The sequence below is a fragment of the Etheostoma spectabile genome, chromosome 7 (assembly GCF_008692095.1).
Source record: "Etheostoma spectabile isolate EspeVRDwgs_2016 chromosome 7, UIUC_Espe_1.0, whole genome shotgun sequence".
Taxonomy (NCBI): domain Eukaryota; kingdom Metazoa; phylum Chordata; class Actinopteri; order Perciformes; family Percidae; genus Etheostoma; species Etheostoma spectabile.
This window is the reverse complement of record NC_045739.1, coordinates 4,829,039-4,856,692: the sequence shown is the minus strand read 5'-3', so window position 1 is coordinate 4,856,692 and position 27,654 is coordinate 4,829,039. Positions and strand designations below refer to the sequence as shown.

The 27,654-nt window shown below is 40.4% G+C and overlaps 1 protein-coding gene across 3 annotated transcripts; it reads left to right on the top strand.

Annotated features, from left to right (window-relative positions):
* Window positions 1–766: 766 nt before the first annotated feature.
* On the top strand, window positions 767–21,748 carry LOC116692227 (dysbindin). 3 transcript variants are annotated; one of them, XM_032520339.1, is made up of 5 exons: window positions 767–786; window positions 8,203–8,536; window positions 17,992–18,141; window positions 19,758–19,907; window positions 20,636–21,748. In XM_032520339.1, exons 2-5 carry the CDS (start codon window positions 8,494–8,496, stop codon window positions 20,929–20,931), a joined length of 639 nt encoding a protein of 212 aa, XP_032376230.1. In that variant the 5' UTR covers window positions 767–786; window positions 8,203–8,493; the 3' UTR covers window positions 20,932–21,748. The 3 variants fall into 3 exon arrangements, with proteins under 3 accessions (XP_032376230.1, XP_032376232.1, XP_032376229.1); XM_032520341.1 differs by lacking the exon at window positions 767–786 and having other exon boundaries at window positions 8,084–8,536; window positions 20,642–21,748; XM_032520338.1 differs by lacking the exon at window positions 767–786 and having other exon boundaries at window positions 8,084–8,536.
* The last annotated feature ends 5,906 nt before the right edge of the window (window positions 21,749–27,654 follow it).

Sequence of the window (27,654 nt, the reverse complement as noted above, 5' to 3'; positions counted from 1 at the left end):
TGGAGGGTTTTAGCTTTTCATATGAGCTATTTCTTACACCAATTGATTAATTAAAAGTCAGGTAATAGCAGGTGTTTCTACAAAATAGATAAGCGACAAGACTGTTGTCAGGGACTGTATATGTTGTGTGAGAGAACTACTGAGTGGAGTGATGCAGACAAAGAAAATATGTGCGAGCAAATGTCCACAAGGCTTATGTGTGATAATGTTGTTTTTTTATGCAGGAGAGAGGAAGAAAAAGAGAGAGTGCAAAAGAGAGCGGGGTTAACACTCTTGTGACTCGTAAGAAAATTAAATAAACAACAACTTCTCACTCCTGCTTTCACACATGATGTGCAACTCAACCGAGTCTATCGGAGACGGCGTAAGGTGTCCCAGTTTAGTGCTCGAGAGAGTTTTCCTTTATGTCTCCTGTTCCCATGGCAACTGAGTGGCGACCTGTGATGACCCCCGAGGACTGGAGAGGGACGGAGGTGAAGTTGTCCTTTAGCACAGGTGAGTGGATAGATATTATTGCATTCATCATTTTTTGCAGGTTACCCTACTGAGGTTGATAATCAGCCTTGGCAATACAGAAATTTCTCTGTGGATCCTAAAATTTGGGAACATGGCACATGAACATGTTGAACATGTGATCAGACCACGTTTTTATATTCATATATGTTTTATTGGGTTTGTCATATGTAATATATTTTTGCATTCAGGGCAGCCTCCCTCTTTTTTACTTCTTTCTCCCCATATTTCCATCTGTGTGTGTGTGTGTGTGTGTGTGTGTGTGTGTGTGTGGTGTGTGTGTGTGTGTGTACGTGCGTGCGTGTGCGTGTGTGTGTGTGTGTGTAAAAGCATGCACCACAACCCTGCTACCTGTATTTCAACAGGCCCTGTTGTCTCATTATCAGAGTGACATTTGTGCAGTCCTGTGGAGCCATCTGGATGCGTCCCACACACATGTGAGAGAAACCAGCCTGGGTTTGGATCTGACTCACATCAAACAGCCTCTCTGCCCACACACACACACACACACACACACACACACACACAACAAATACAGACGGCACAAATCAAGCAGTTTCCATAAGGCAATATCTGACATTTAATGAAAAGTGAGGTGACACAGAGATTGATACATATTTCCCAACCAACACTTTGCATCTTCATAGTTAATCTTTCCACACACAAAAATGGGGGGCTCATAATAAATCTGCCGTATAAAAACCTATGGACAGCTGTGGAGAAAGCACAGACAAAAGTGACCTCTCTCCTAACTTTAATGTGTATGCATGCAAGGGACAGCCCCACAACTAAGGCAAATGAGTGTGTAAGTGCCACAGGTTGGAGTTGTGAAACTCCCTCTATGGCTCACTGGCACAGAAGATGATGAACATCAACTTGAGGTCATGGGCCGCTTCATTGTCTAGGAAAGTCCCAAAATGTATGTTTAACTCTTAGTTTCAACAAGATATTTAAATCACTGAATGATAAATAATATAGTATCCAAAGGAACAAGTAACAACAAATAAAATTGGCTAAAGAAGGTTCAATCAACCACAAGGATGGCAATGAAAAAAGCCATTTTTGTGTCAATAGTTAATGGTTTTCTTAATTGTTGGAATCGTTGCTAAATTTCCTAAGAAATCTGTTTGTGGTCTAGTGTGTGTAACATACACTGTAGTTACAAAGACTGGGACAGGCGAAAGGCCAAAGAAGGAACTCAATCACAGAAGAGATGTGAAGACTATGTTAATCCTACAATGCTGCATCTGGACCAATTTTATTTCCTGGTTTCGGAACAAGATGTAACATACTGAGGGGACGCTATGACTGTTGCTCGACGTTTTGTGAAAAGACCCAATGCAGTTTCGCTATGACTGTCAGCGCATTGAACCATCGAGAAGCACAAGTGCACACACATGTGAACCAAGGGACTACAAAGATAGCATACTGAGTCATTATCAAATGAATGCTATTGGTGTGGTGTGAAAGGTGCATGCACACAGAATTCTGGGCCTCAAGAGTCCATTTCCTGACTAGCTCTGTGCTTGACATGCCAAAGCTCAGCTGCATGCAAGGTAGGCCTCGCTCTATCCCCTTCATCTCACTCTTTCTATCTCCTCCTACCTTCTCTCATCTATAATTGATTGCTCCCACTGTACCAACTTCATTTGCTGGCTGTGAATAATGAATGAGACACAGAGTGGAGGCGCTTTTTCTTCTCCGCTGGTTTGATACCCGATTAGCCGTTTACAGTGTATCTGTAATATCCGTGACCAGGCCTGGGGTTCCCAACGTGTGCCACCAAGTGAAGACGGTCAAATAAGGCTGCTCTGTCAATGGCAGAAAAGGCATGACAGCTTGAAAAAAAAGTGGAATCAATTCCGTTGATTAGCATTTTTTAAGACCAAGAAATAAGCATATTGTATGATCCAGTAACAGGCATGTGCTAAAGCGACAAGACTGTTGTTTTTAATAAATGGTTGAAGCATTTGAGTCGGATGAGTTGTAACATGGAAATAAGAACCGGGACTTGGGATGAGTGTATAATTCCCATTATAGCAATCTCACACTCTGTAAGCATCTTCACACACACACACATGGGTACACATGCTGCAGACTGTACCATGCACACATTCACACACTTTCAAAAAAACACATTCAAACCCACACGTCCAGAGACAAACTGTTCTCTGCCGCAGTGAGATGTGCTCTTTTGAGGTGCATGCCATGTGATGCACATTCCGCTCACCTACTCAACACAGCTCAATGGACTTCCAACCTGTGTCCAACACGCTCTCACTCACTCACATTCACCTCACACTTAACCAGGATTATTAATAGTGCGTTTCACTTCCACAATGAGCTGGAGAAGTGCAAGTACAGCAATTCAGAACTCTTGATCCAAATATGACGTGCTTTTTTTCTTTTCTTTTTTTGGGGTGAGGTCTGGGGGAGGGGGGAGGCGGGGAGAAAGTTACATCAACCAGAGAGCCAAAACGGCGCTTCACACTTCCTGAAAGAGCTGACATGAGTGGCATGGCACTTTTTGCAACCTGATGATGCTGGTGATGTGGAGGAGGAAGACGGCAGTGAGGAGAAGGTGGCGGTTGGGAATGAGGATGACATCTATGGTGATTCTACCTTCAGCTTCATCTCAAGTGAACTGCTTAAATGTCTGAAAAGCGCCAACATCCTTTTATTTCCATTTGCATCTTTCATTCTACTCCTCCCGCCGTCACCTTCGCTCTTCTGTCTGCCTCCTTCTATGGCCACACATCTACACAGTGAAAGAGACAACCCTAACACAGAGAGACCCTGAGTGTCTGTCTGAACCTTATAGAGTCAAACACTGTCTGAGTCTGAATATGTCTTGATCTGCAGAGGTAGATACACAGAAGCAGTTATAAAGAGAGGCAGAGGAAGGGTTGCGAGAGAAAAGACGAAGAACACAAGAGTGTGAGTGCGTGAGAAAGAGAGATGTACTGTAGGGAGCTGGAGGGAGAAAGTAAGAGAGAGACGAAGGGAGAATAGATGAGCATGAGAGTGTGTGAGTGAGATAAATAGAGACAGAGCGAGCAGGAGGAGGGGGAGAGTGTAAACAGCAGAAGGTTCACTGGGTTCAGTGTGCAGTAGAGGAGCTAAAAGATGGGCATCAGAACTCGATGCCCAGGGGGCTGGATAGTGGTGCGTGACTCACATTCTCATGCATATATTCAGGCAGACACACACACACACATGCACGCACACACGCACGCACACAAACACATTCATATTGTGTTTTATTTTCAAACATAAACTATTACACAAACCCCGGGGAAACAGAAATAATAGAGCCTTTTGCAGAGTGTGTGACACATTGTCACACTTTTCAAATTTGCATTACAGTACCACTACAACCCAAAAATCCTCTACAAGTTCTCATTAGTATGTTGATAAAAATAATAAATTGCTTCATGGTAGCATTCAAAGATTTAATCACTGTTACATAAGTATAACAACATGCCTTTTTACAATGAAATATGCTGTGGGTTTTGTTGTGTAGCCTCTCAAAATACATAATATCACATACATGTTATCTGACATTTTCACAGTTGAAACAAAAAATATAGTTGACCTTTGTATTTACAGGTCACCTTTACTGTGCGGTTTGCTTTTTCTTAATCTGACAATGACTAACATCCACAAGAAAATACTTAGTTCACTGCTGTACATCAATGGCATGGCGTATCACAGCTAAGCAAGTCAAACCGATACTGTGAGTCCCCCAGTTTAAGCAGCCTGTTTTCTCCACATGAGTCACTAGATCTCATTTAGACACTGAAAAACACTGCACACACTTGCTAAACTGACATTACAAAACATCATGTTAACCCAAATGTGCACTTTTTCACAGCTCGTCCGCAGAGACGCACAACACAATCAAGGAGCTGTGACTATTTCAAATTTCAGAGAGTGATGAGTGAACTACAACATATACATATCCAGACAGAGCAGAGAGACGACACACATAACTGAGACATGACATGCTTTACTTAGCTCGCTGCTGTCAGAACGTTTGAATGACATAACAGGTACACATGTTACATATGCTGTAACAGAGAGAATTGAATGTGGTGCTCGTGGCATAAAGCATTGCTGCTTGTCACTCGATGATGTTACATTCAATACAAAGTGTGGCAAGGCAAAGCTCTGTTTCACGCAAAAGATTATACATCTCACAGCCGAAGCAAGCATCCTCACAACTTTCTTGTCTCACAATTGCTAATTAGCACCTTGACAGAGCCATGTGCGCCATTCTCTGAGAACAAAGGCATTTCTACTGTCGCCTCTCCATCCTGCCACACTTAGCAAACAGCACCTATATACTCCATATACTGGGGGCTTAGAGCCACCAGTTGGAACACTGGCAGGCAGGTGTGCACATTCATGCATTTGGCACTTGAATGTCTGTTGCCATGGTGACCCCCAGAATATCCCCATACAGCACAATGTGATATTTTTAATATAGTTTGACTGCTTTGACTTCTCTGTCTGGTGCGGCTGTGAAGATGTGAAGTAAAGATGTGAACTTTGTTTTGTCAGTGAGGCTTAGCAGTGTGTTGTTTACCAGACAAAATCCAGCAGCTTATGTCAGCAGGCTTACTGTGTATTTCTTAACCAAAGTGTAACATGAAGGCAAAGGGAATACATACTATAGTGACCATGACTGGTGTGTTTGTGTAGATGTGAATGCATGTGTGTGTGAGTCTTATGTGTGTATGCATGCGCAAATGTGTATATTTACCACAGTATGACTCACAAGCCACATCAGAGACTATGCTGCAGAAAATTAAGACAACACAGTTTCAAAGAGGAAGCCAGCACTGATAGAGCTGAAAGAGCAACAGACGCACACACATGCACACACACTCATACACAACTGAACAATAACACTGTGAAACAGTCACTGGAAATCCCCTTTTGTTCACCTGAATGAATTAAACCAGGGCGTATCTGAAACCTGAAATACACAATTGAAATGTGATTACGATTGTGTTTAATTTCCCAAAGATATATTTTATCAAAGCACACACTTGATCTGTTAACCAAAAGTCAAAATAGCAACACATCTGGAAAATACTTGAGCTGTTTAATATGGACACCACATATTATTGATTGTTATTTATGGCATCGCACTTAAGGAAAAGGCCAAAAAAAGTGTTTGTTGAAGGAATCCTTGTGCTGGTATAGTTAACAACACTGGAGGTACTTCTTTAGTGTGATCTTAAGTGTAATACACAAACTTCACCAGCAGATGCCAATATTGACTCACCAATGAGGTCAGGATGAGGAATCTTTGTACTCGACAGTGGTGTTAGCTTATGGTGATAGTCACTAGTCACGTGAGTTTATAGATGAGCAGTATGGAAGTAGAGCAAGCCATGAATCATTTCCCTTTATATATCTTGATCTCCTTACGTGGGCAGCAATGAGATTTCCATGACATTAGTGGTTAGACTGGAGCAGCCTCTACCAGCTGAAGTGTGATGTAACTGGCTGTTAGAAGCCTCTCATTATGGGAAGGGGGAGTCAGGACCTGCAAGACTCCATACTGCTAAGTGCCTATTAACCCCCCATGTGTGTGACAGTTACAGTGTGTGTTTGCGTAGGAATATGTGCATAAGGTTGTGTTTATGTGTACTGTGTGTGTTCAGTGTGTGTGTGTGTGTGTGTGTGTGTGTGTGTGTGTGTGTGTGTGTGCATGTGTGTGTGTGTTTGTGTGTTTGTGCTTAGTTACATTTTAGTCCATCCTTATGCTGTTCTTCACACTTTAAAAAACCCCAGGCAACAATAACAATCGTTTTGATGGAAGTTTTTAATATTTTTATATGAAAACACAAATGTCTGCAAACTAACTTAATGGTACCGAGAATCATGGGTGAAAATTCCAGGGACAGAGAGACCTTTTGCTGCTAATAATACATAATTAATGACGCACTTTCTAATAAGTCATGATCCCTACTGTAGATGTTATCAAGTCATTAAGTGCAATGGGCTTCTCACCTTTTAATTAGCTGTCAAGTCTGCAGATGTAAATGTTAACAAGTTATGTGGATGCTCTGCTGCTCTTTTCCAGAAGGTAAGTGCTTAGACTGTCCACTAGACATGTCCTCCAAATGAATTAAATGCTAGATAAAAAAGACAAACGAGAATTTACTCCAGCAAGTGGATTTTCCACAACCTGGGATCTTATAATGTATAAATGGCTCATTTTAATCCTTTAATAAATAATATGTGATTTGTACACAGTAAAGAGTCATGATTTTACACATTAATCAGTTTACTCATCATGGAGAATACTACTCAGCTTGTGAAAATAGATATATTATGTCTTTTGTGGCTTTGAAAGAGGTGAATTATGGAAAGTTTGGGATCTAGTGTTTTTAGCTGAGGTAGCGGTGTGTTTCTAGGGTCGGCAAGGTTGTTCAGTCCGTCCACCACAGACTGAAATGTCTTAAAAACTATTGGATGGCTTGACATGGGCATTCAGGATAAGGCCTACTGGGATTAATAGATGAATCTGACTAAAACAACTTTTAAACGTACACATGTTTCACCAAGAAAAGTTCCTGAGGCTGTTTTGCAGAGGTATCGTGGCTCTGTCCGGCGCCATGAAGATTGTGATTGCTTTAAAGAAATGCCAATAAACCAGAGCATGTTTTCCCCCATCCCGGAATGCTGTTTGGACTAGCCAGACCCTCCTCCGCAGCGCTGTGGAGTAAGGTCTGGCAACGCGAGACTATAGTATACCTAATAAGAAAATGGTCCAGTAAAGAGAAAAGTTGAAGAAATAATAAAGAAAAAGCATTAACAAACACAGATAAGCAATCAATTACTTTAATTTGACATGAGATGATGTAACACAACATCCACTGGAGGTGGAAGGGGAGGTGGAGGGTTGCACTCTTTGCCTGCAACGACAGCTGACTAGCAAAGGGAGAAACAGATGATTTAAAACAGGGTTGTGACTCTGTGATTGGCCTTTGCCATTTGTGTATGATTCTGATTGGTTTAGCAGGAAGGTGAACACCTCCAACAGCTGATTTGAGTTAGGTAGAGCAGAGTTAGGTCTTCTTGAAAGGATTTACACTGAGATACATTTCAATCAGGAGGGACTAGTTGCAGATGTGAGACAGTTCTACACAGCATGATAAAATATACATTTATTTGGATAACAGCTGATGTGATTTAGGAGTGCATCGATTAAAAGTTGGTCTTCCTGGATGAATTTACGCTGAGCTACATTACATAGATTTTCTTACATATTGCATGATGAGAGTCAGTAAGGCCCTGATCTTTGTAATAATGCTGAGACATTTATTAATATGCAGTAACTCTTCTCTTATCACATTTTAAAGCTTTCATCCTACAAGAAAGTGATTAAATATATACATAAAAGCTGAATCATGAGGGGTTTAATCCTGGTACAGTCCTTTATACTATGTAAAAAGCCTATACACTTTCTGATCCTGTTGACCCCTTTGTTGTCACCAGTTGGTACAGGCCACAATACCGTAGCCCACTATCACTCTCCCCCTTTCCTAAACGGCACAGCTCTTTACAATCCTACTGAGCCTGTCTGACAGAGAGAGCAAGACAGTGTGTGTGTATGTGTGTGTGTTTGTGTGTGTGTGTGTGTGTGTGTGTGTGTGTGTGTAAGAGCGAGAGAGCAGAGAGGCAGCCAAGATGACAGTGTGAAGCAGTGAGAGGGAAAACCTAGAAAAAAACAGCAAAGGCAATCAGAAAGGGGAGGAGGGCAGCAAATACAGCAACAAGGCAAAGCAGAGTAGATAGTCTTTGATAGTCCTGGTGCCAAAGTCAAGAGATGCAATGACTAGATGACCAGCCACTGTACACGCCAGCACCCTGTCCTGGAGCCTTGACAGGAGGGGACAAGAAAAATACAAACACACTCAAAGGCAAAACACTCTCTTCAACCAGTCCCACATCCACTGGATCATGTCGTCTACTGGGTCAACAAACCACAACAAACGTCTGGCATGTAAGTAACCAACAGTGTGTGAGTTAACAGAAATGTGGCTGTGTGTGAGCAGCATTGTAGAGTTTATTGTGACTTACTGTATTGTTTTGGGATTTACTCTGCAATGTTGTTGCATTTAACACTAAATGTGCTCTTTTTTTAATTCTGGGCAGGTATTTACTACATTCCTTTACAAAGTGCAGTCCCTTTGGATGCGTTTGCATATGGGTTGGCGAGGGAAAGAGTTATTATAAAATTGTACAAAGGGTATTAATTCACTACTGGTTCAGCTCTATGAATCACGAAAAATAGTTAACTGTTCATGAGAGGTGTTTAATTCAACATTAGTTTTTTCTTTGATAGGATAACAGATCAATATTAGCTGGATCTCATGTTACAGTGTGTACATAAGAACTGCATGGCTGTTACATAATTTCTTCTTCTGGGTTATGTTAATGAAAACTGTTCTCCAAGGATTCATTATATTATTACTCACAGAAAAACACTCAATTACACATGTTCAGTTTATCCTTTTTCTTCTCGGTCCAGCCTTGAAACAAGCCTTATTACCAGCTACTGTTAAAATCTAATTTCCCAAAGTAATAGGTATAGCCATAGCCCTTCTCTTTTTAACTAAATTAGCTTGACAGCATTAATGCTGGTGCAACACTCTTGATGCAGATGAGGTTTAATCACAGGGAAGGGATAACAACTACTTCTTAAAGTCTGACTAAGCTACAGGAAGATGGTCTTTATATAGAAGTGACTACAGAGAAGACAGTCTAACTGCTACCTGCTTGCCAGAGAAACATTGTCTTGCTTTCTAATTGAACACATTACATCACAAGAGGTGTTTCTTTGTGTTTAAGTGTCAATAGAATAAGCGCTATTTTCCCATATACCTGCTGCATGAATGAGTTTCTGTGTAGGGATGCATGTGAGTGTTTCTTAATGTTTACAGACTAAAGACAGAGCGCTATGAGCTATTGAAAGCCCTGTCATGACTGACCTAAATCAGGAAAAGTGGGCATTGTTGGAGGTCATTTTTGCATTCAGCCCTGAGCAAAGTGCCTTAATGGCTTTGGGAATTGACCTGGGAATGGCCTGGGAATACACAATCTGATCAGACACTTACGGAGCAGGTTGTCAGACAAGGTTCAAGAGACAATCACAGCACTGGGAAAACAGAAACCTGAAGATGAGAGTAAAGTAACGATGTAGTCTTGATTTAAATAACATGTTCATGTAAAGTAGTTGTAAGTAGAGCTTCCTGCAGTATGACGTAGTATGATGACGGTGGGTGTAGAAGAAAGAGGTGGTATCATAAACGAGCTGTCTGGATTCACTTTCTACTACACGGCTGTGTGTTTATGGATGTGTTGTGTGTGTGGGTGGTGAGGGGAGTGGGGAAGCAAGGCGGGGGGGAGGTGGCTGTTGTGGTGCAATGATCTCACTCATAAATGATTTATGCTTGATGGATTGCTGTGGCCATGAGGCCAGCATAGGAGAGTGATTGGCTCGGTAAATAATAACAATACCAAAAAAAATTGTGTGGCTGTATACTGCTGAGAGCAGGGTGACACCATCATCGGCCCCCGGGGGAATAAGAAGCTGCATTAGAGGGGGCGTGGAGTTTGAGATAGATGGGCTGTCAAATGTGACTGGCCAAACAGTGCAAACTGCCTTACTAGCTCTCTCTCTCTCACACAAACAAACACAAACACTCTCTCTCTGTTCACTAAAAACAGAAAGTTGATCATGGGATTTCTTTCCATTTGCCACAGGGGGACTGAACGCTTACACCATGTGACTCTTTGGTTCAATAGGAACATTTGTTCCCGGCTTTGCAGTTCCCGGGTCTCTTGATGTACCATATAATTGCACCATTAGACTACCACAGAGCTGCTAATGATGCAAGTTTTTAAAGTTGTTAATGTTTTCATCATAGAAAAGATGCTGATAAGGTAGCCAGAAAGAAGACAACAGAGAGAAACATGCATGCTGGGAAAAAAAAAAAATAGAGATGATAGAGACAGATGTGTAATTTGGCACATTTTGATGGGCATATAAAGGCGAGCATTGTGAATTATTGGGAGCAGAGCAGTGGAAATTGCTAAAGGATCAGACTGTGGAAGAATAATCAGAAGAATGAAAAAAATCATGTGCTTCAGCTCAACTGTCACCTCTGGCCCTGGACCACTCACTGCTACATCTTGTGTTAGATTCCTGGACATAAAGAAGTACTGATGATCTGATCAACAGCAATATGAGAGGGAAAATGTCTGAAGAAGAAATAATTAGGACTGTTGAGGAAATGTGGACTACAAAGAGGATAAAGAAACAAGAAAAAAGACAGGTCTTCTTGCAGTTCTAAAGCCAATGAAATTTCTTCTATTCAGTGTGTGTTTCTCTCGACACACAACAAATGCACAAAATGCACGGCGTCACTGCACCCTTGTTTTTTTGTCAGTATGAGAATTAGCTGAGGCAAGCATACGCGGTAAAGCTCTTTGCCTCAAATCACTGACACTACAGCTACTTTATACCGGGAATAATGCACAGCAGGCTCAGGTTGCATAACACCAGATTCTGTTTTCTTTGACAAACTCTTTTCCTTCCTTTCTTCCTTCCTTTCTCTCCTACAAACTCAGCCACATCCTACATGCACGTTCACACAACCTAAACGGTAAACTGCATAATCATGCACTACAATTCAATAGGAATCCAGTGTTGTGCAGTTGAAGGATTGCACCATCATTATGTAACAGTAAGCCCTAGGTAATTATGGTTCAATGTGGGCTGAGATGGAGCAGGGATTTCTGGATAGGGGGCATAGGTCCTGTGACAGATCACAGGACCACATGGAATTTCAGACGGACACTCTTAAAATACTGTAAAGCTTAACACCATTAGTAGCCTACAGGATTTGTCTTTCTGTCTCAAGCCAGAGAGAAGTCTTTTAACTTATGTGTTTTCCCAAACAGTGGCGTGAGATGAACAAACAGGAGTACTTATGATGCCCTAAGAAAATCTGTTGAAATGTGACTTATTTAAATGTCTTTGGTCATAATGTTAGGTAAAAATAAGTGGAAGTATATGCAGCCGTTTTCTGTCTACAGTCACCACTCTGTCTTACTTAATGTCCCACCCACAGCACAATCTGATTGGTTACATGTCAAGAGTACAGTTTTCTATACATCCACGACTTTCCACTTCCTACAAGTTCCTTCCTGAGACTATTTTGCAGCAGCGCCATGAATCTGTGCAGAGCTTAACGCCACCAATGACGATTGTGATTGGTTTAAAGAAATTACAAAATATCACAGCACATTTTATTTTCCATTGCCGTGTGGTTTAGCCAGACCCTCCTCTGCAGAGCTGTAGAGGAAGGTCTGGCAATGCGTGACTAAGCGTACAGGAGTCTCACTTTGCCAGACATATCTCCAGTGCTGTGGAGTAAGGTCTAGCTACACATACATTCTGGGATAGGAGGGGAAAAAACCTACCATGTGTGTTGTTTGCATTTTTTTACACCAATCACAATCGTCTTGGGCGGGGCTAAACTCCTTACGCAGCGACGGTGGCTCTGCAAAGTTGTCTCGGAAAGAAACTTGTTTTGGTGGAACATTTGTGTCTCAATAAAAGAAAGGGCCACATACAATATTAAATGAAGTTAACTGTTCACACAATACAGTAACAAGCTATTATAATTAGCTTTCTTACCGTTGTATCACTGTCTGTATTTTGTCCATAGTAATCCCCATCAATCTGTCCCAAAACGTCCCAGTTAGATGGTAAATGCTATAAATGTATTCCTTGTAAATATTTGCAATCATTCCCCGAAAAAAAACAAGCAGGCCTGCTTTTCTGCACAATCCAAATTTTCTTCAAAACTTGCCATTTTCACCGTGTGGCTTGTTAGCTCAAAGTTTGTTGTTGTTTCCTGAAGCGAACCGAGTTTTGAGAACGGCAACGCAAAGAGCGGAAGGTTAGGAAATCAGGAAATTATACTGAAAATGTACTCCAGTTGATCCAGACTAAGAGTACAGTAGTAGCCAATCAACACGACTAAAGGCTGCTGTACCTCTGACGGTCAAAGCAAAGCTGCTCCACTGAGCTAGCGCAGAACAAAGGCAGAAGATATTACTGATGTTACAATAAACATCACAATCTTCTATGCTGAAGTTGCTAACACACCTAGTGTTTCCGCTGGTACCAGGAGTAACAAAACAAATATCAGGGGCAGCCACTATTTCGGAGCTAAATAACCAGCCAATGCACATTCTACCTGCGTTGGACTTGTTCAAAGATTGCAGCCTGCAGTGTAGTTTGTGCATGCAATAAACTGATAAACCAGAGAACTGTAATTGTTATTGGGCTTCATGATCAAAGAAGGTCTTTGTATCACTCGTACTTACTGTACGTCTCATCTATTACCGACAGCCTGCCGCAGACAGTAATGAAACAGAAAACACAGCCTTGTATCCATCAGTCACCCAGGTTTCAATTGTAGTAAGTAAAAAAGTGAATATTCTCAGAGGTTGGTGCTGATATTCCTGCTCCATAAGTTTAGGACCATGTAATGATGCTATGGTGAAACATCACACTATCATTTGAGGAGGAGGTGCAGGTTCAGCGCAGACGCCTTTAGTCCTCAGAGTGCATCTTCACACTGTGATAGAGTTGTGGTCCCTGGACTGAGATTTGAATTCCTGGATCCTGTTCTGCAGTGGTAAGGATAACAGCATTGCTACTGTGTCCCAGGGTAACTATCAGCAGAATGAGTTTGAGATGTAAGACACTGCCAGGGCCATGTTCTGCATATGGCAGTCATACTAAATTATTAATTATATGGTTTTCTTTTTCAAATAATATTGTTTTTACTGTCCATTAGTGGTTGTAACAAAGCCATGATGTGTTTTAGTGCAGTGTCAGCAGTCATAGACACACAATACATCTGGCAAATCAGTGGAACCAGCAGATTTGAAACATTCTACCTCCTCTCCTTCTCCTCTCCTAGTTTCTTCTTCCTCTTTTATGAGCTCTGTCTCTCAATATCAAGCCATCGCAGCCGTTCTCTGTTCCTTGACCCACCTACGATAAATCCTTCCATGTGAGCTGTATACTGTATGTATTTTGTGGGCTACAAGGTTAAAGCAGCCTAAAAACTAAACGGGTCACCTCGTTTAACACCATGACTGTTTCATCAGACTTTGTGATAACCGACCCTTACATAAACTTGCAGTAACATCTGTGTCACCCATTTGCTGGCAGTCATTGTCCATACGTTCACTATTCATTATGCAACTATTTCTCATTTTCATTACAATTAGTTTTTTTTTTTTTTTTTTTTACTTTGGACTGCCTTTGAAAGACTTAAACAAAAGACTTACAAATGTACGATTGAAAGTGAAAAAACACTTTACTTGATGAGCTAAACAGCCACATAAGCATCGTTGGCGGTTTATAACCTCTGTCAAAAGCAAGGGATTCCCTCTCGGAGGCTGTGAACACCATCTGGGTCTCACACCCTGATTTGCATGGACCTCCTACGTCTTCCACAGCAGGATGGTAGAAAACTAAGAGGTTATCTGAATGAGTCAGCCTTTTTACATACATGTTTTTCTCCCACGCTGGGACAGACAGATGGAGACATGCAGAGGAGCGTGTGTGTGGGTTGGGCATGTCAAATGGCAACTTGAGTAGCAAAATTTGATTTTTAGAGAAAGAGACAAAGAGAGAGAGGAAGAGAGAGAGAAACCCATAAGGCCAGCCTGCAAAGCTGTGCAGTTTCGTCATCATACGCTTTGTCAGTGCTGTATCAGCCTGTAAACCCAGATTTTCGTTTTTTGTGGTCACTACTAATTTTTTTAATGTTTTGTTAAAAAACATACTGTATTCATTACTAAATCACATTTGTTGTTTGTAATAATCAGCTTAAATATGCAGTACACAGATATTTTTAAGTAGAGATAACTAAGGATGTAAAGTTTCTCTATGGGAAGGGTGGAGTCATTTGAAGTGTTCGGCGCTGAAGCGGTGCAAAGGCTCACGGGAAAAATATATGGTCTAATCGTTTTTTTGTCCTGGTTATAGTGTATTTTAATAATGTTCTGTCAATGTTTTTGGTGTGCATTTCTGTCATCCGGGTTTTAGTTTTGTATGGTTGATTTAGTGTTCATGTTTAGCTCCATTTATTGTTGCACCGTTACCATGACCCAGGTGGGGATTGATGGGGTGTGGGCAGTGCCAAGAGATATCATTTGCACACTATGAATCAAATAATTCAGTTTACTGAATGAACAGTCCCGTGCAGTGTGTCTAGCCAGAAACTTACCATGTCCTTGTGTAGAATCTCCCCTTGTCATGGATCAAATGTATTTAATATGTTATCTGAAGAACAATACTGCTATAAAGGAAAACATTACAGTATACTTTTTTAGTGCTAAGTTGCCAAATGTTTCACATTTGTTATGTTTCTTTGCATGTTAAAAGCTATAAAGCTATGGTGCATAGTTTCTGTCGCCCCCATGAGAAATACTAAGTAATGAGAAAAAAAGCTTTTGGTGCTTCCACATGATACAAGCCTTCCGTGACTGCACGCCTACTAATGTAAACTTGATTTGTCCACTGCATCAGCTTACCGCTCTGTGTTAATACAACTTAACCTCTTTTTCAAGTTTCCCCTTGTGTAGGAACTAAACGGTTTTAGGCAACAGGTTTCCATGCAAATTTCAAGTTAAGTCAACTAATTCGGGATAACAGTGTAGTCCATCCATCCATCTTCATCTGCTTTATCCGGTATCGGGTCGCCGGGGCAGCAGCTCCAGTAGGGGACCCCAAACGTCCCTTTCCCGAGCCACATCAACCAGCTCCGACTGGGGGATCCCGAGGCGTTCCCAGGCCAGGTTGGAGATATAATCTCTCCACCTAGTCCTGGGTCTTCCCCGAGGCCTCCTCCCAGCTGGACGTGCCTGGAACACCTCCCTAGGGAGGCGCCCAGGAGGCATCCTTACCAGATGCCCGAACCACCTCAACTGGCTCCTTTCGACGCGAAGGAGCAGCGGCTCTACTCCGAGCTCCTCTCGGATGACTGAGCTTCTCACCCTATCTCTAAGGGAGACGCCAGCCACTACACATAACAGTGTAGTAACTGGTTTATTTGTCTCAAACTGCCTACTGCTACTAAATAGTCAAAATCTTTTTGACTGAAACAGAACTAGTTGCTTGTCTCCAATCTCTGCAATTAAGATAAAGTTTTCAAATATAACATACAAAAAAATTCCCCAATGTAGCGCAAGGTTTGGTAATCTGATGCCACAAATACCAGTACCCATGGCAATAAGAGAAACTCTGCACGTTTGACTATATTAACCTTTTCTATATGTTTTGATATATTACTGACAATCCCATTATTTCCATTCATGTCTGGACACTACTGGTTTATATATAACAACACTGTAAGCTTTATATCCTTGACTGCGTTCCCAACAGAAATATCACTGTGAACTCCAGAGTGGTTTCCTGCCTCCACAAAAGCTTGAATGACAGGAATAAAACACTGTTGTTAGTGCATGACAGTGGACACACACCCCTGCAGGGATGTGCGACTTACAGATTGACCAGCATGGGTCCCCAGAGATGGGGCAGTTGACGAGGCAGGCTGGGTGACACAGACGTGTTTGTTTTCAAAAGAGGAAAAGTAGCACTCTGTAGGGGTCTGTTGTAAAGTAAGTACAGTGAATGTTTTTACTGTGCGTGATGAATCCATCTGCCGGATGACATGTGAACATGTTAGTCAGGGAAGCCTGATACACACGTTACACACACTGGTTGGCAAAATGAGCATTAACTACACGCATGCATACGCAAAAGCAAGAATGCACAAGCACAGACTCGTAAGGTTTACATGAACACGCAGTGCAGTCATACTCACACGCACGCACTTACACACACAAACATTAAAAAAGTCCAGGAGCTGACACTTTGACTCATGTCAGCTCCTGGAGCCCAGTGGGAGAAGGCACAATGTGTGCTGAGGAGGATGTAGCACGGTTACACAACCACAGCTGGTCAGCATGGCAGAGGTCGATTCTGCAAAGTAGACCTAAGGACAGATGCTCTCTTGTTTTTATTATAACATGTCTGCATTGAAAAAAAAAACTTGCTATGGTACATAGCAAGTGGATCTTCAGAGATTTGGAAGGTTTGCAACAGCAGACTTTTCCTTTTCTGTTCTGATTCTGCCCATGAGTCTGCAAACACCAAGAAAGAAGTAACTGCAGCTCAGAGATGGTGCTTGAGACAGGGCGTATTGACAACCCCCCCCCCCCCCCACACACACACACACACACACACACACACACACACACACACACACACACACACACACACACACAGACACACACACTCCAAACCGATGCCAACACCCCGAAGGGCCAATCAAAAGCCAATCTGTCATAACACAACATTGTTTTGGCATACAAACCAACATCCATGCACCAGAGATACTGCTGTATGAGTTGCAGTTAAATACATCTCCACTTACATACACATTTACACTTACACGATTTTGGCATAGGAGTCCAACATACTACTCCTTACTGTAATGTTAAAATGTGCAATTGGCAGGACTGTTGAGTTTTGGGCACACGCAAATTATTACTTCCAAATATACCTAGTTGTTGCAGATGTTCAATCAAATGTTCAGTTAATCACATAGCTAATGTTGTGCCATTCATACAAATCTCCATTTGTTGTACAGTGATTTTCAGACTGCATGTTTGTTTGATCATGACCACAAGAGGTCAGACTAATATTATGAAAGGAATTATTTTGCCTTAGAAGAGTCCCAGAAAGGGCGAGAAGGGAAAAAGGAAGATTAAAAAAAACAAGAAATATAGCATGCAATATTGCAGGCATATGGCATCAGGTTACTAAAACAATTCGTATTGCGATTATTTCTTTTCTTGTAGGAGACATTCTACAGTACCTTAATTCTTAACTGCCAGTTTACAAATTAGCATATAATGCCATTTATTGAGGTCTGAGTTTTAGGGAGACATTATTTTTCACAAAACAAACTTATAAATCACCGACAACATCTTAATAACTGATAATATTCAGTTGACTGTATTCTTTAGATGAGTTATTGTTACTTCTGTTGCTTGACAGGTAACTTGAATGTTTGGAGGTTTGGCAAATACAAAGAAAAAGCCTGCAGCTAATAATGGGATATGACGGGACATGAAACCACAAATAATTGCAAGCTTTGATGGTTTTAAAAAATAAATATTCCAGTAAGAGGCAGACAACATACCAAGAAAACCACAAACGGCTTAATAACCATTTGATCTTTTTTTCAACACTTTGTTAGATATTGTATGATGTTGATACCAAGGCTATCTGTAAAAAGTTATTAAACTGAATGTTTTTGTAAATGATTTTTTTTGTACGTTTCTTGTTTGGGTGGTCAGCGGAGAAAGACAACTCTCTGCGGGTTTTGGACAATGAGTCTGCTCCGCACCTGAAGCTGAAGGAAAGACAGCGCTTTTTTGAAGAGGTCTACCAGCATGACGTGGACAACTACCTGCCCTCTGCTCACCTGCAGGTCGACTGCAGGAAACGTAAGTAAGACGTCCAGTCTTGGAGGCATGAACACTTCCTGTGTTTTTGATTTTAAGTCAGGGTTGTCAAACTTATTTTCACCAAGGGTCACACTGGAAAAAGAGAATCACACCAAGGGCCAGACATGTAGAGTTTATCGACGTGCTTTTGTAACTGCATGTTACTTTTTTAAAACATTTTGGTAGTGTTTTTCCTCATTTTTCTTGTTTTTCTTCTGACTTTTTTTCTGGCTTCCTCAGACCTTTGTCACCTTTTTGTAAATTTGGTCCTTTTTACAACATTTTTGTACACTTTTTGTTGCATTTTTGTTGACATGAAGCCCTACAAAAGCCATCAAAAAAAGTTCCTTAGCCATCATAGAATTTAGCAAATCAAGCAAAACAATGATACATTTTTTTTAACAACCACCTGTTTTAACAGCATGAATATGAAAACTCTGCTTCTGGGGTCTCAGAGTCGGCAAATCTACCATATTCTGCTTTGAATGTCAGGTAATTGCAGTTTAAAAAACACTTTCCTGTGTTTTTGGTTTAGCGGCCAAAATGTATTGTGAACCTAACCTGATATACGGGCTGGATCTAAATCGGCAAGGGGCTGGATTTGGCCCACGGGCCCTGAGGTTGACACATGGGCTTTAACTAAAAAAACATTGGTTGTGAAATGTTCTGAAAGTTACTTACTGATCATCGGCAACTGTGTGAAATCTGCTTAGCACAGAAGAAGATTTAACAAACTATTTACAGGTTTAAAATAATTTTAAAATATCCTGTGTTTCAATATAGGATATTTCATATATCGATAATGATATATACAATATAGCATATTTTCTGGTTATTCAATAAATAGTCTGCATGAAATTTTTAGAAGGTAAAACCTATTTTTGTATAATTCTGTGTGTATTCTCTCATTTCATTAGCAACTTAATTATAAAATGTTTTAGTTTTTTTCAACATCACAATAGAAACGACATAGAAAAAGATTTATACAATGGACATTTACGATTGCGATGATATATACTGTCACATCACTCAGAACTAGTTTCAAAATGCATTCATAGCCTGTGTTTAATTGTCACTATTTATTTCGATCATTTAAAAAGACCTGAACATTTACCAAAGATTCAGGTGTCAGTGACTCAAAATCTGGTAACATCCATTACCTCTGACTTAAACAGTGTGTATTTATGTGTGGTTTTGGCTGCATTCACCACACATCCTTTATTCGAGCAGCAGTCAGACTCTTTATACATTATACATTGCAATGATTCTGCAACGTGAGCCATCGCTACACCAGACAACATTATGCACTACGCACATTTACTCATTCTCCGTGTCATCTTTTGTGCAATAGGACATTTCTTTACATCTGTATATCTGCATGTTTATTTTTTTGTACCTGTCTGTTTACAACAAGGATGTTCATATATTACTATTATTATTGTAAATCTTGTTTTATTTTTCTATTTCTTGTAATTTCTTTTCTAATATTTTCTTATTTCTATTACATGTGTATTTGTCTTATTCTGATGTGTGTGAATTTGTCCTTTGAGCTGCTGTAACAAGGAAATTTCCCCAGCATGGGATTAATAATAAAGTCTATGTTGTCTAATATGCAGCCCCCATGGGAAGTATCTCTTCTATGGAGGTAAATGTGGATGTCCTGGAGCAAATGGACTTGATGGACTTCTCTGACCAAGAGGCCCTGGATGTGTTCCTCAACTCAGGCTCAGGAGCCGACGAGGGGGCGCTGGCATCTCCACTACCAGGTGCATTGCGCTGCAATTGACCTTCTGCAACTGTATTTTCCTAAAGCTATCCCATTTTCACATGCACACTCCACATGCACGTCAAACTTTCTTTTCTTTTCTTTTTCTTTTTGCCTCAGGTGCAACCAAACACGGTTGTACATTTTGTTACTGGGACAGCCTGTGGTTATTCTGTATCGAAAAACTGCTCCAGAGACAAAATGCACACCACTGCTGTTCTCTAGTTTATCAGTGTGTAGGAATATGTAGAATTCTAAGTTTACAGGTTTATTTTAAGCGGCTTTCATGGGCAAAAATAAAATAAGTACCTTTATCATTCGTTGGAGGTAAAAAAGGTTCTGTAAGTTTTGTATGACATTTTAGGTGAAATATATCATAATCACATCCTATAATCAGTGTTTAAAGAATTAATGAATCGATCAACTTTTTTTGCAATCTCTACATTTGTGCTTCAGCTTAACCATCTAATGGGAAAACAAAAGATTTTGTATATCTGATTTAGGTTTCCCATCTGGTTTCACTGTAAATCAGGAGAGCCATATGATATAATTTTTTTTTTTTAATTTTGATAATTGTATTTCTATCAAGAAATCCCCATATTATTAAATTTGTGGTTTGTCAAAACTCCACCTGAGGTGGGAAACCTTGAAATATTCCAGGTGCACCCTGCTGAAAAAAATTGCACTGACAGAACAGGTGCAGACTTGTCTAACAAGATCTGTTCACAGAGGGTGAGGACGAAGAAGAGGATGAGGACGATGAAGATGCGGAGGTTGTGTACAGGGAGCGCGCACCTTTGACACGGCAAGATGAAGTTCAACGCGACTCAAAGTCACGCATGTCCTCTACATCATCGGGTTCCAGTGATACCAGCGGGGGTGGAGTAGACACACCCGTGATCCAGTCGGACGACGAAGAGGTCCATGTCGACACTCTGCTGCTAACCTCTGTTCCCCATACCAGGGATGAAGAAACAGAGGAGGAAGACGACGAGGAAAGATGCCTTGCAACTAAATCTCCATAAAGACTGAATTTAACCCTCTTTAGACATATATAGAGTTGGTGAAAAGAGCCTGAGGTCTCTGTGTCTCATTTTCAATCCTTTCTTTAAAAGAAATCCTTAGCATGTTTGACCTGGCTGTGAATTTCTGCATCTTTTGAATGTTTCCCTGAGTCCATTGGATTTCACATTTCAACTTAAAATCTATTTTTCCTATTAAGTGTTTAACACTTTATAGAAATGTGTATACAAACAACACGAGTCATCCCAATCCAATATATTTACGTTCTGTATGTTCTGGCTGAGACACAAAATAGTCAGTTTAAGATTCCATGCCAGAGGGAAACCGCTCGCAGTTTTATCATCAATCTTCTTTTTTGTGTTTCAGAAGATCAACATGAGGCAGAAATCAGGTGAACAATAACCACCAAAAAGTTGAATTTCTTTGACAAAAGAATCTATCGAGAATCTATTGCCACGCGCATGTGCAACCTATTTAAAATGCATGCATTTTGTTGTTTGTTAGTGACTACATTATGTAACTGCAGAGTGTGTCATTACTGTACTTAAAGTTACTCCTCTCCTCCACGTAAGGTGTGCGATTTCGGTGTTGGAATGTGTGTGGGTGTGTGAGTGTTTGTTTTTGTGTGTGAGGGTTTGTGTGTGTGTGTAATGGGTGTGGATGTGGATGGTAAATATTACTATACATGAGGTATTCCCCTGGTGCTTCTTTCAAAGCAACCTTTTTACAGTGTTAGTCATGACGTGTATCTCTTCCCCACTTAAACATCCCGCCATGAAATCAATAAAAATAAAACAAAGGTTAAAACCACCAAATTTACTGTCTGCCTGTGTAGTCTGTCTTCCATTCATTGGCATTCTGTGCTGTTTCCAAACCTCTTCTTTGAATACCACTGAGTATTCAATATTTAAATGTAACTAACAGAACGCTAAACATCAATTCAAACAATGCTTTCTGTATACTGTATCCTTGACAACAACAGTTTAATATTTTTTTCACTTGCTGTACTCCTTCCCTTCTGTTTATACTGGATGTTAAGAGGACATTTCACACTCACAGGTTCACTCTATATCACACATAACAGGAGCTGTTCATGAGTGGCCAACATTGTGTTTACCCATATCATAGTGTGCATAGTGTCTGAGAAAATCAATTTCCTCAGATGCTTCTCTCCTCTCTGTCCAGTTTTCTGGTTCCTCCAGTTTTACAAGTTTCCCTGTAGTTTGCAGTACATGAACTTGTCCACTGTTATAAACTGACTGAACTGACAAAAAGACTGAACAGACGAAACTTGACGAATCTTCGTCTTTCAGGGGGCAGCCCTGGGTCTCTGGCTCGTTTATGTGCCCTACATCATGACAAGGACTGGTGTTGCTTGCCTGTCCTGAAATGCTGACAAGCTACAAGACGCTGCATTATGCTCTACGTGGCCCGATTTTTGTCATCGACTTTATGACATAAAGCGTTTCTCTTGACTTTTCTCTTGGCTAAGAGCTTGCCCATATTTCTACACTTTGAGATTTTACCTTGATAGACACACAATTATCAGAACTTCACAATATAGGCAAGGCAAGGCAAGGCAGCTTTATTTGTATAGCACATTTCAGCAACAAGGCAATTCAAAGTGCTTTACACAAAATCAGTTGAACAGATAAAACACAAGTAAAAACAGTTAAAAATCACAAGCATTAAAAACCGGTAAAACACATGAATAGACAGTTAAAAACAAAGAGAAACATAAAACACAAGAATAAATTTACAGTGCAGCATAAGAAATTTAAAGAAATGATTAGTCATTTAAAGAAAGGCAGCATCAAATAGAAAGGTCTTCAGCCTTGATTTAAAAGAACTGAGAGTAGCAGCGGATCTACAGGTTTCTGGGAGTTTATTCCAGATATGAGGAGCATAGAAACTGAAGCTGCTTCACCCTGTTTAGTTCTGACTCTGGGGACAGAAAGCAGACCTGTCCCAGATGACCTGAGAGGTCTGGTGGTTCATAGTGTAGTAGCAGATCAGCAATATATTTTGGACCTAAACCGTTAAGTGATTTATTAACTAGCAAGAGTACTTTGAAATCAATTCTTTGAGACACAGGAAGCCAGTGTAAAGACTTCAGAACTGGAGTGATGTGATCCAGTCTCTTGGTCTTAGTGAGGACTCGAGCAGCAGCGTTCTGAATCACTGCAGCTGTCTGATTGATTTTTTAGGGAGACCTGTAAAGACCCCGTTACAGTAGTCAAGTCTACTGAAGATAAAGGCATGGACAGTTTTTTCCAAATCCTGTTGACACATAAGTCCTTTAACCCTTGATATATTCTTAAGGTGATAGTAGGCTGACTTTGTAATTGTCTTAATGTGGCTGTTAAAGTTCAGGTCTGAGTCCATGACTACACCAAGATTTCTGGCTTTGTCTGTTGTTTTTAACATTGTTGTTTGAAGCTGAGCGCAGACTTTTAATCGTTCCTCTCTTGCTCCAAAAACAACCACCATCAGTTTTTCCTTCATTTAATTTCAGAAAGTTCTGGCACATCCAGCCGTTAATTTGTTCGATGCACTTAGTCAGTTTTTGTATTGGACTATAGTCCCCTGGCGATAAGGTTATGTAAATTTTGGTGTCGTCCGCATAACTATGGTAACTTATTTTGTTTTTTCTCCATAATCTGAGCCAGTGGAAGCATGTAGATGTTAAACAGAAGAGGCCCCAGAATGGAGCCTTGCGGAACTCCGCACGTCATATTTGTACGCTCAGATGCATAATTACCTATAGACACAAAGTAATCCCTATTCTTTAGGTAGGATTCAAACCAGTTTAGTACTGAGCCAGAAAGGCCAACGCAGTTTTCCAATCGTCTAGTAGTATATCGTGGTTCGACCGTGTCAAATGCAGCACTGAGATCAGTAATACTAAGATTGAAATTTTGTCCATTATCTGTGTTAAGGTGGATGTCATTAAAGACTTGACAAGAGCCGTTTCAGTGCTGTGGTGTGTCGGGAAACCCGACTGAAAGGTATCAAAACTGTTGCTTAGTGACAAGAAATGGTTGAGTTGTTGAAAGACTACTTTTTCAATGATTTTACTTAAAAACGGAAGGTTTGATATTGGCCTATAGTTGCTCATTATGACTTGTCTAGGTTGTTCTTTTTTAAGAGTGGCTTGATTACTGCAGTTTTCAGGGCCTGTGGAAAGATACCTGAAAGAAGAGATGTGTTCACAATCTGTAGAAATCAGAAGTCAAACAATTGGAAACATTTTTGAAAAGTCCCGTTGGTAGAACATCAAGGCAACAGGTCGAGGTTTTCAGATGTTTGAATAATGTCCTCCAGGTTTGTATGGTTGATCGTGTGAAATTCTGTCATATTGGAACTATTTTTGCTTGAACACTGTGACACACATATCCTGGACTTGATATGGAGGCACTGACTGTTTGTCTAATCTTTTGAATTTTGTCTTTGAGAAGGAGGCAAAGTCATTGCAGGCCTTGGTAGATAAAAGGTTCAGATGCTACTGGTACTGGAGGGTTTGTTAACCTATCAACAGTAGCAAACAAAGCACGGGAATTATTATTGTTTCTAGAGATAATATCAGAGAAAAGGACCTTCTTGCATTCCTCAGTTCCAAATTATAAATGCGAAGTCTCTCTTTATAGGAGTTATAATGGACCAGGAGATTTGGTTTTTCGCCACCTTCGTTCAGCTTTCCTACACTCTCTTTTTTCTGTTCTCTCACCAGTAGGACATTTCTCCATGGAGATCTTTCTTACCAGATACAACTTGACCTTAGTGGGAGCAATGGCATCAATACATTTGTGATTTTACAGTTGAAATTATCTACAAGCTCACTGACTGATAGCCCAGAGAGGCTGGTGTGGAGGAGAAAAGCTGAATAAATGTGTCACTGGTGTTTTCAGTGATATACCGTTTTCTGATTATCTTTGTTTGGACACTTTTGGGCACAGAGATAGTGCCGTTAAAGAAAACACAGGAATGATCTGAGAGAGCAACGTCAGTCACCACAACCTTGGAAATGTTCAGACCTTTGGAGACAATCAAGTCCAGAGTGTGCCCCTTATTGTGGGTGGGCTCCGTCACATGCTGAGTCAGTCCATAGTTCTCAAAAACACAACACAGCTCTTTTGTCCCCCTGTCCTGGGGGCTGTCAACATGAATGTTAAAATCACCCGCAATGATTACACAATCAAAGTTAATGCAGATAATAGACAGCAGTTCAGTGAAGTCATCAATGAAGGTTGCACAATATTTAGGTGGCCTGTAGATATTTAGAAACATCGCTTGAGGGGAAGATCTTAATTGAAGAGCAACATATTCAAAAGAAACAAAATTTCCATAACATATTTGCGTACAGTGGAATGAGTCATTAACAAAATGGCGACTCCACCTCCTTTCTTATTCACGTCTATTCTCACTCATAAACTGAAGTTAGGGGGAGCTGACTCGATGAGAACAGCAGCGCTGTTATTATGGTCTAACCAGGTTTCAGTTAAAAACATAAAATCTAGATTGTGCTTAGTATAAAATCATTGATTAAAATGATTTTCCTGCCAAAGACCTGACGTTTAGTAAGGCTAGTGTTAGTGTGTTTTTCATTTTTTGGGACAGGCTGTAGCTGACAGGAATGGATGCTAATTTGCTAAGTTTGCAGTTAAGTGCTTATTCACCATTCTTTTCCTATTACCTATCACAACAGAAATTGAGGAAGAATTGAATCCACAGGGCCCGGCTTGTCTTGAAAAGAGTCATTAGTATCACTAGTCCTGCAGCCAAGGCCCGGCACATATCAGATAGTGCTTGCCAATATAGTGGAAAAACACACTGAAACCGTTGTACCATAGGAAGAAAACTTATGAAGAGAGTTCTATAAACCAATTTCAACTGTAAATTGTAAAAACTGTGAATGTACCCAAGTCAAAACTTCCATTTAAAAGCATAATTGACACTATGATTAAGATTGCCTATTTCGTTTATCGATCAAATGGCCTTTTTAATGGGAGTGCTAGGGGCCCTTCTATGATAGCATAAAAATGACTATTTTTAAAACACTAAGAAGGCTCGACACACCATGAAACTTTGCTCCAAGTATCAACACATGAACGCAAGCATTGAGAACATTATTTTTGTACACAGAGTTCACTCAAAAGAAAGGTTTTCAACTCACTTAAGCAGTTGGTTTTTCCGTTCTCCACTATCTTGCCAGTCAAAAAGAGTCTGTGTATACAAACAATGTTCTCAATGCTTGCGTTAATGTGTAGAGCCCCCGGTGATGCTTTGAGCAAAGTTTCATTTTACGTCGAGCCTTCTTAGTGTTTGAAAAATATTGACGTTGATGCTATCGTAAAAGTGCCTCTAGCACTCCCATTCAATAGGCCATTTGACCAAAACTGACAATAGGTCAATCTTAAAAGGGATACTTCCATCCTATTCATGCTTTTTTTTAAAGTTTGACTCGGGTTCATTCACAAAAACTAAATCTAAAGAAAAATTCACGTAACTCTCACATTTTGGCGAGAGTTACGCTTTAACCTTAGTCTTGAGTCAAATGGTCAAATAATCATCATTGTCTTCATAAGAATGGACAAATTTGCACTGTTTATGCAGCAGAATCAGCTTTGGGTTGTGCAAAATGGCAGAAAGACACGTTGTGTACTTTTTGAGACACATAAATGTAATTCACTCGATACTACAATAATGGCACTTGAATAAGGCTTTCTTCAGAAGTGACAATACAACAACAAAACAAAACAACAATTCTGCAATAAACATTGCTTGCAGGATTAACACGCACAGTTGCTAATGACATCTCATTGCGTGACAAAACAAATAGTTTTGTTGATGATTACAACCGCTGTTGCATTCATAGGATATTAAATTTTATTGTCTTCCCACACTGTCATGAAACCGACTAGCTAAGCCTGTTTTAGTATCATTTGTGGGGGGTATTTAGCTTTGTTTAGTCATGCATGAACGCTTCATAAATGCAAGGAGGTGGACTACAAGAACTCTTTCCGGATGTTTCTGAAAACCCACCTGTAAAACTGTCAAACATGCCCTACGTCAGATCAGGATGTTTACCATCTGCCAGACATACTAAAACATGACAGAATAAGCCTCACATGAAGGAACACTAGCCGTGTATAGATTGTTCACATGTTCACACATGGAGAGACTCCAAAATCTTACAATTAATGTTGCCTTTTGTGCGCTGGTCGCATTCATATCCTCGTTATTGGGTTGTGTATAATGTATTCCTTTGATTGACAAGTGATGTGCCATTAGGCCGCACAAGAAAAAACAAATGCAGACACATCTAGACCAAATGGCCCTTTGGTAGTATGTGTATGGGAATATACATGTGGAAAAGAACAAACGATACCAGCTGGTTCAATGAGTGCAAGAGTGACGTGTACTGTACCAGCGTTGTTTAAACTGACATTTCAGTCACTTTACCTAAAACTCAAAGGACCTATGAAATTGAAGTACATTTGCATGTGATGCAGGCCAGACATAAATAAGACATGGTAACTTGAGCTATAGAGCTGGAGGGAAGTACACCTGAGCCGAGCTGTTTCTCAGCACAGCCAGAAAGTCCACATTATCGTATGAACCAAAACACTCTCTCGCAAAATATATTTTACAAAATCATGAGAATGCACAGATAAGTATAAATAAAGCGCAGCTCCTACTTGCCTTGTCCAACAGACAAATAGTAT

Coding starts and splice junctions, on each gene's coding strand:
- LOC116692227 (XM_032520339.1), top strand. CDS start 8,494: ATGTCGTCTACTGGGTCAACAAACCACAACAAACGTCTGGCAT. Junction 18,142..19,757: donor GCAGGTCGACTGCAGGAAAC/GTAAGTAAGACG, acceptor TCTAATATGCAG/CCCCCATGGGAAGTATCTCT. Junction 19,908..20,635: donor GCTGGCATCTCCACTACCAG/GTGCATTGCGCT, acceptor ATCTGTTCACAG/AGGGTGAGGACGAAGAAGAG.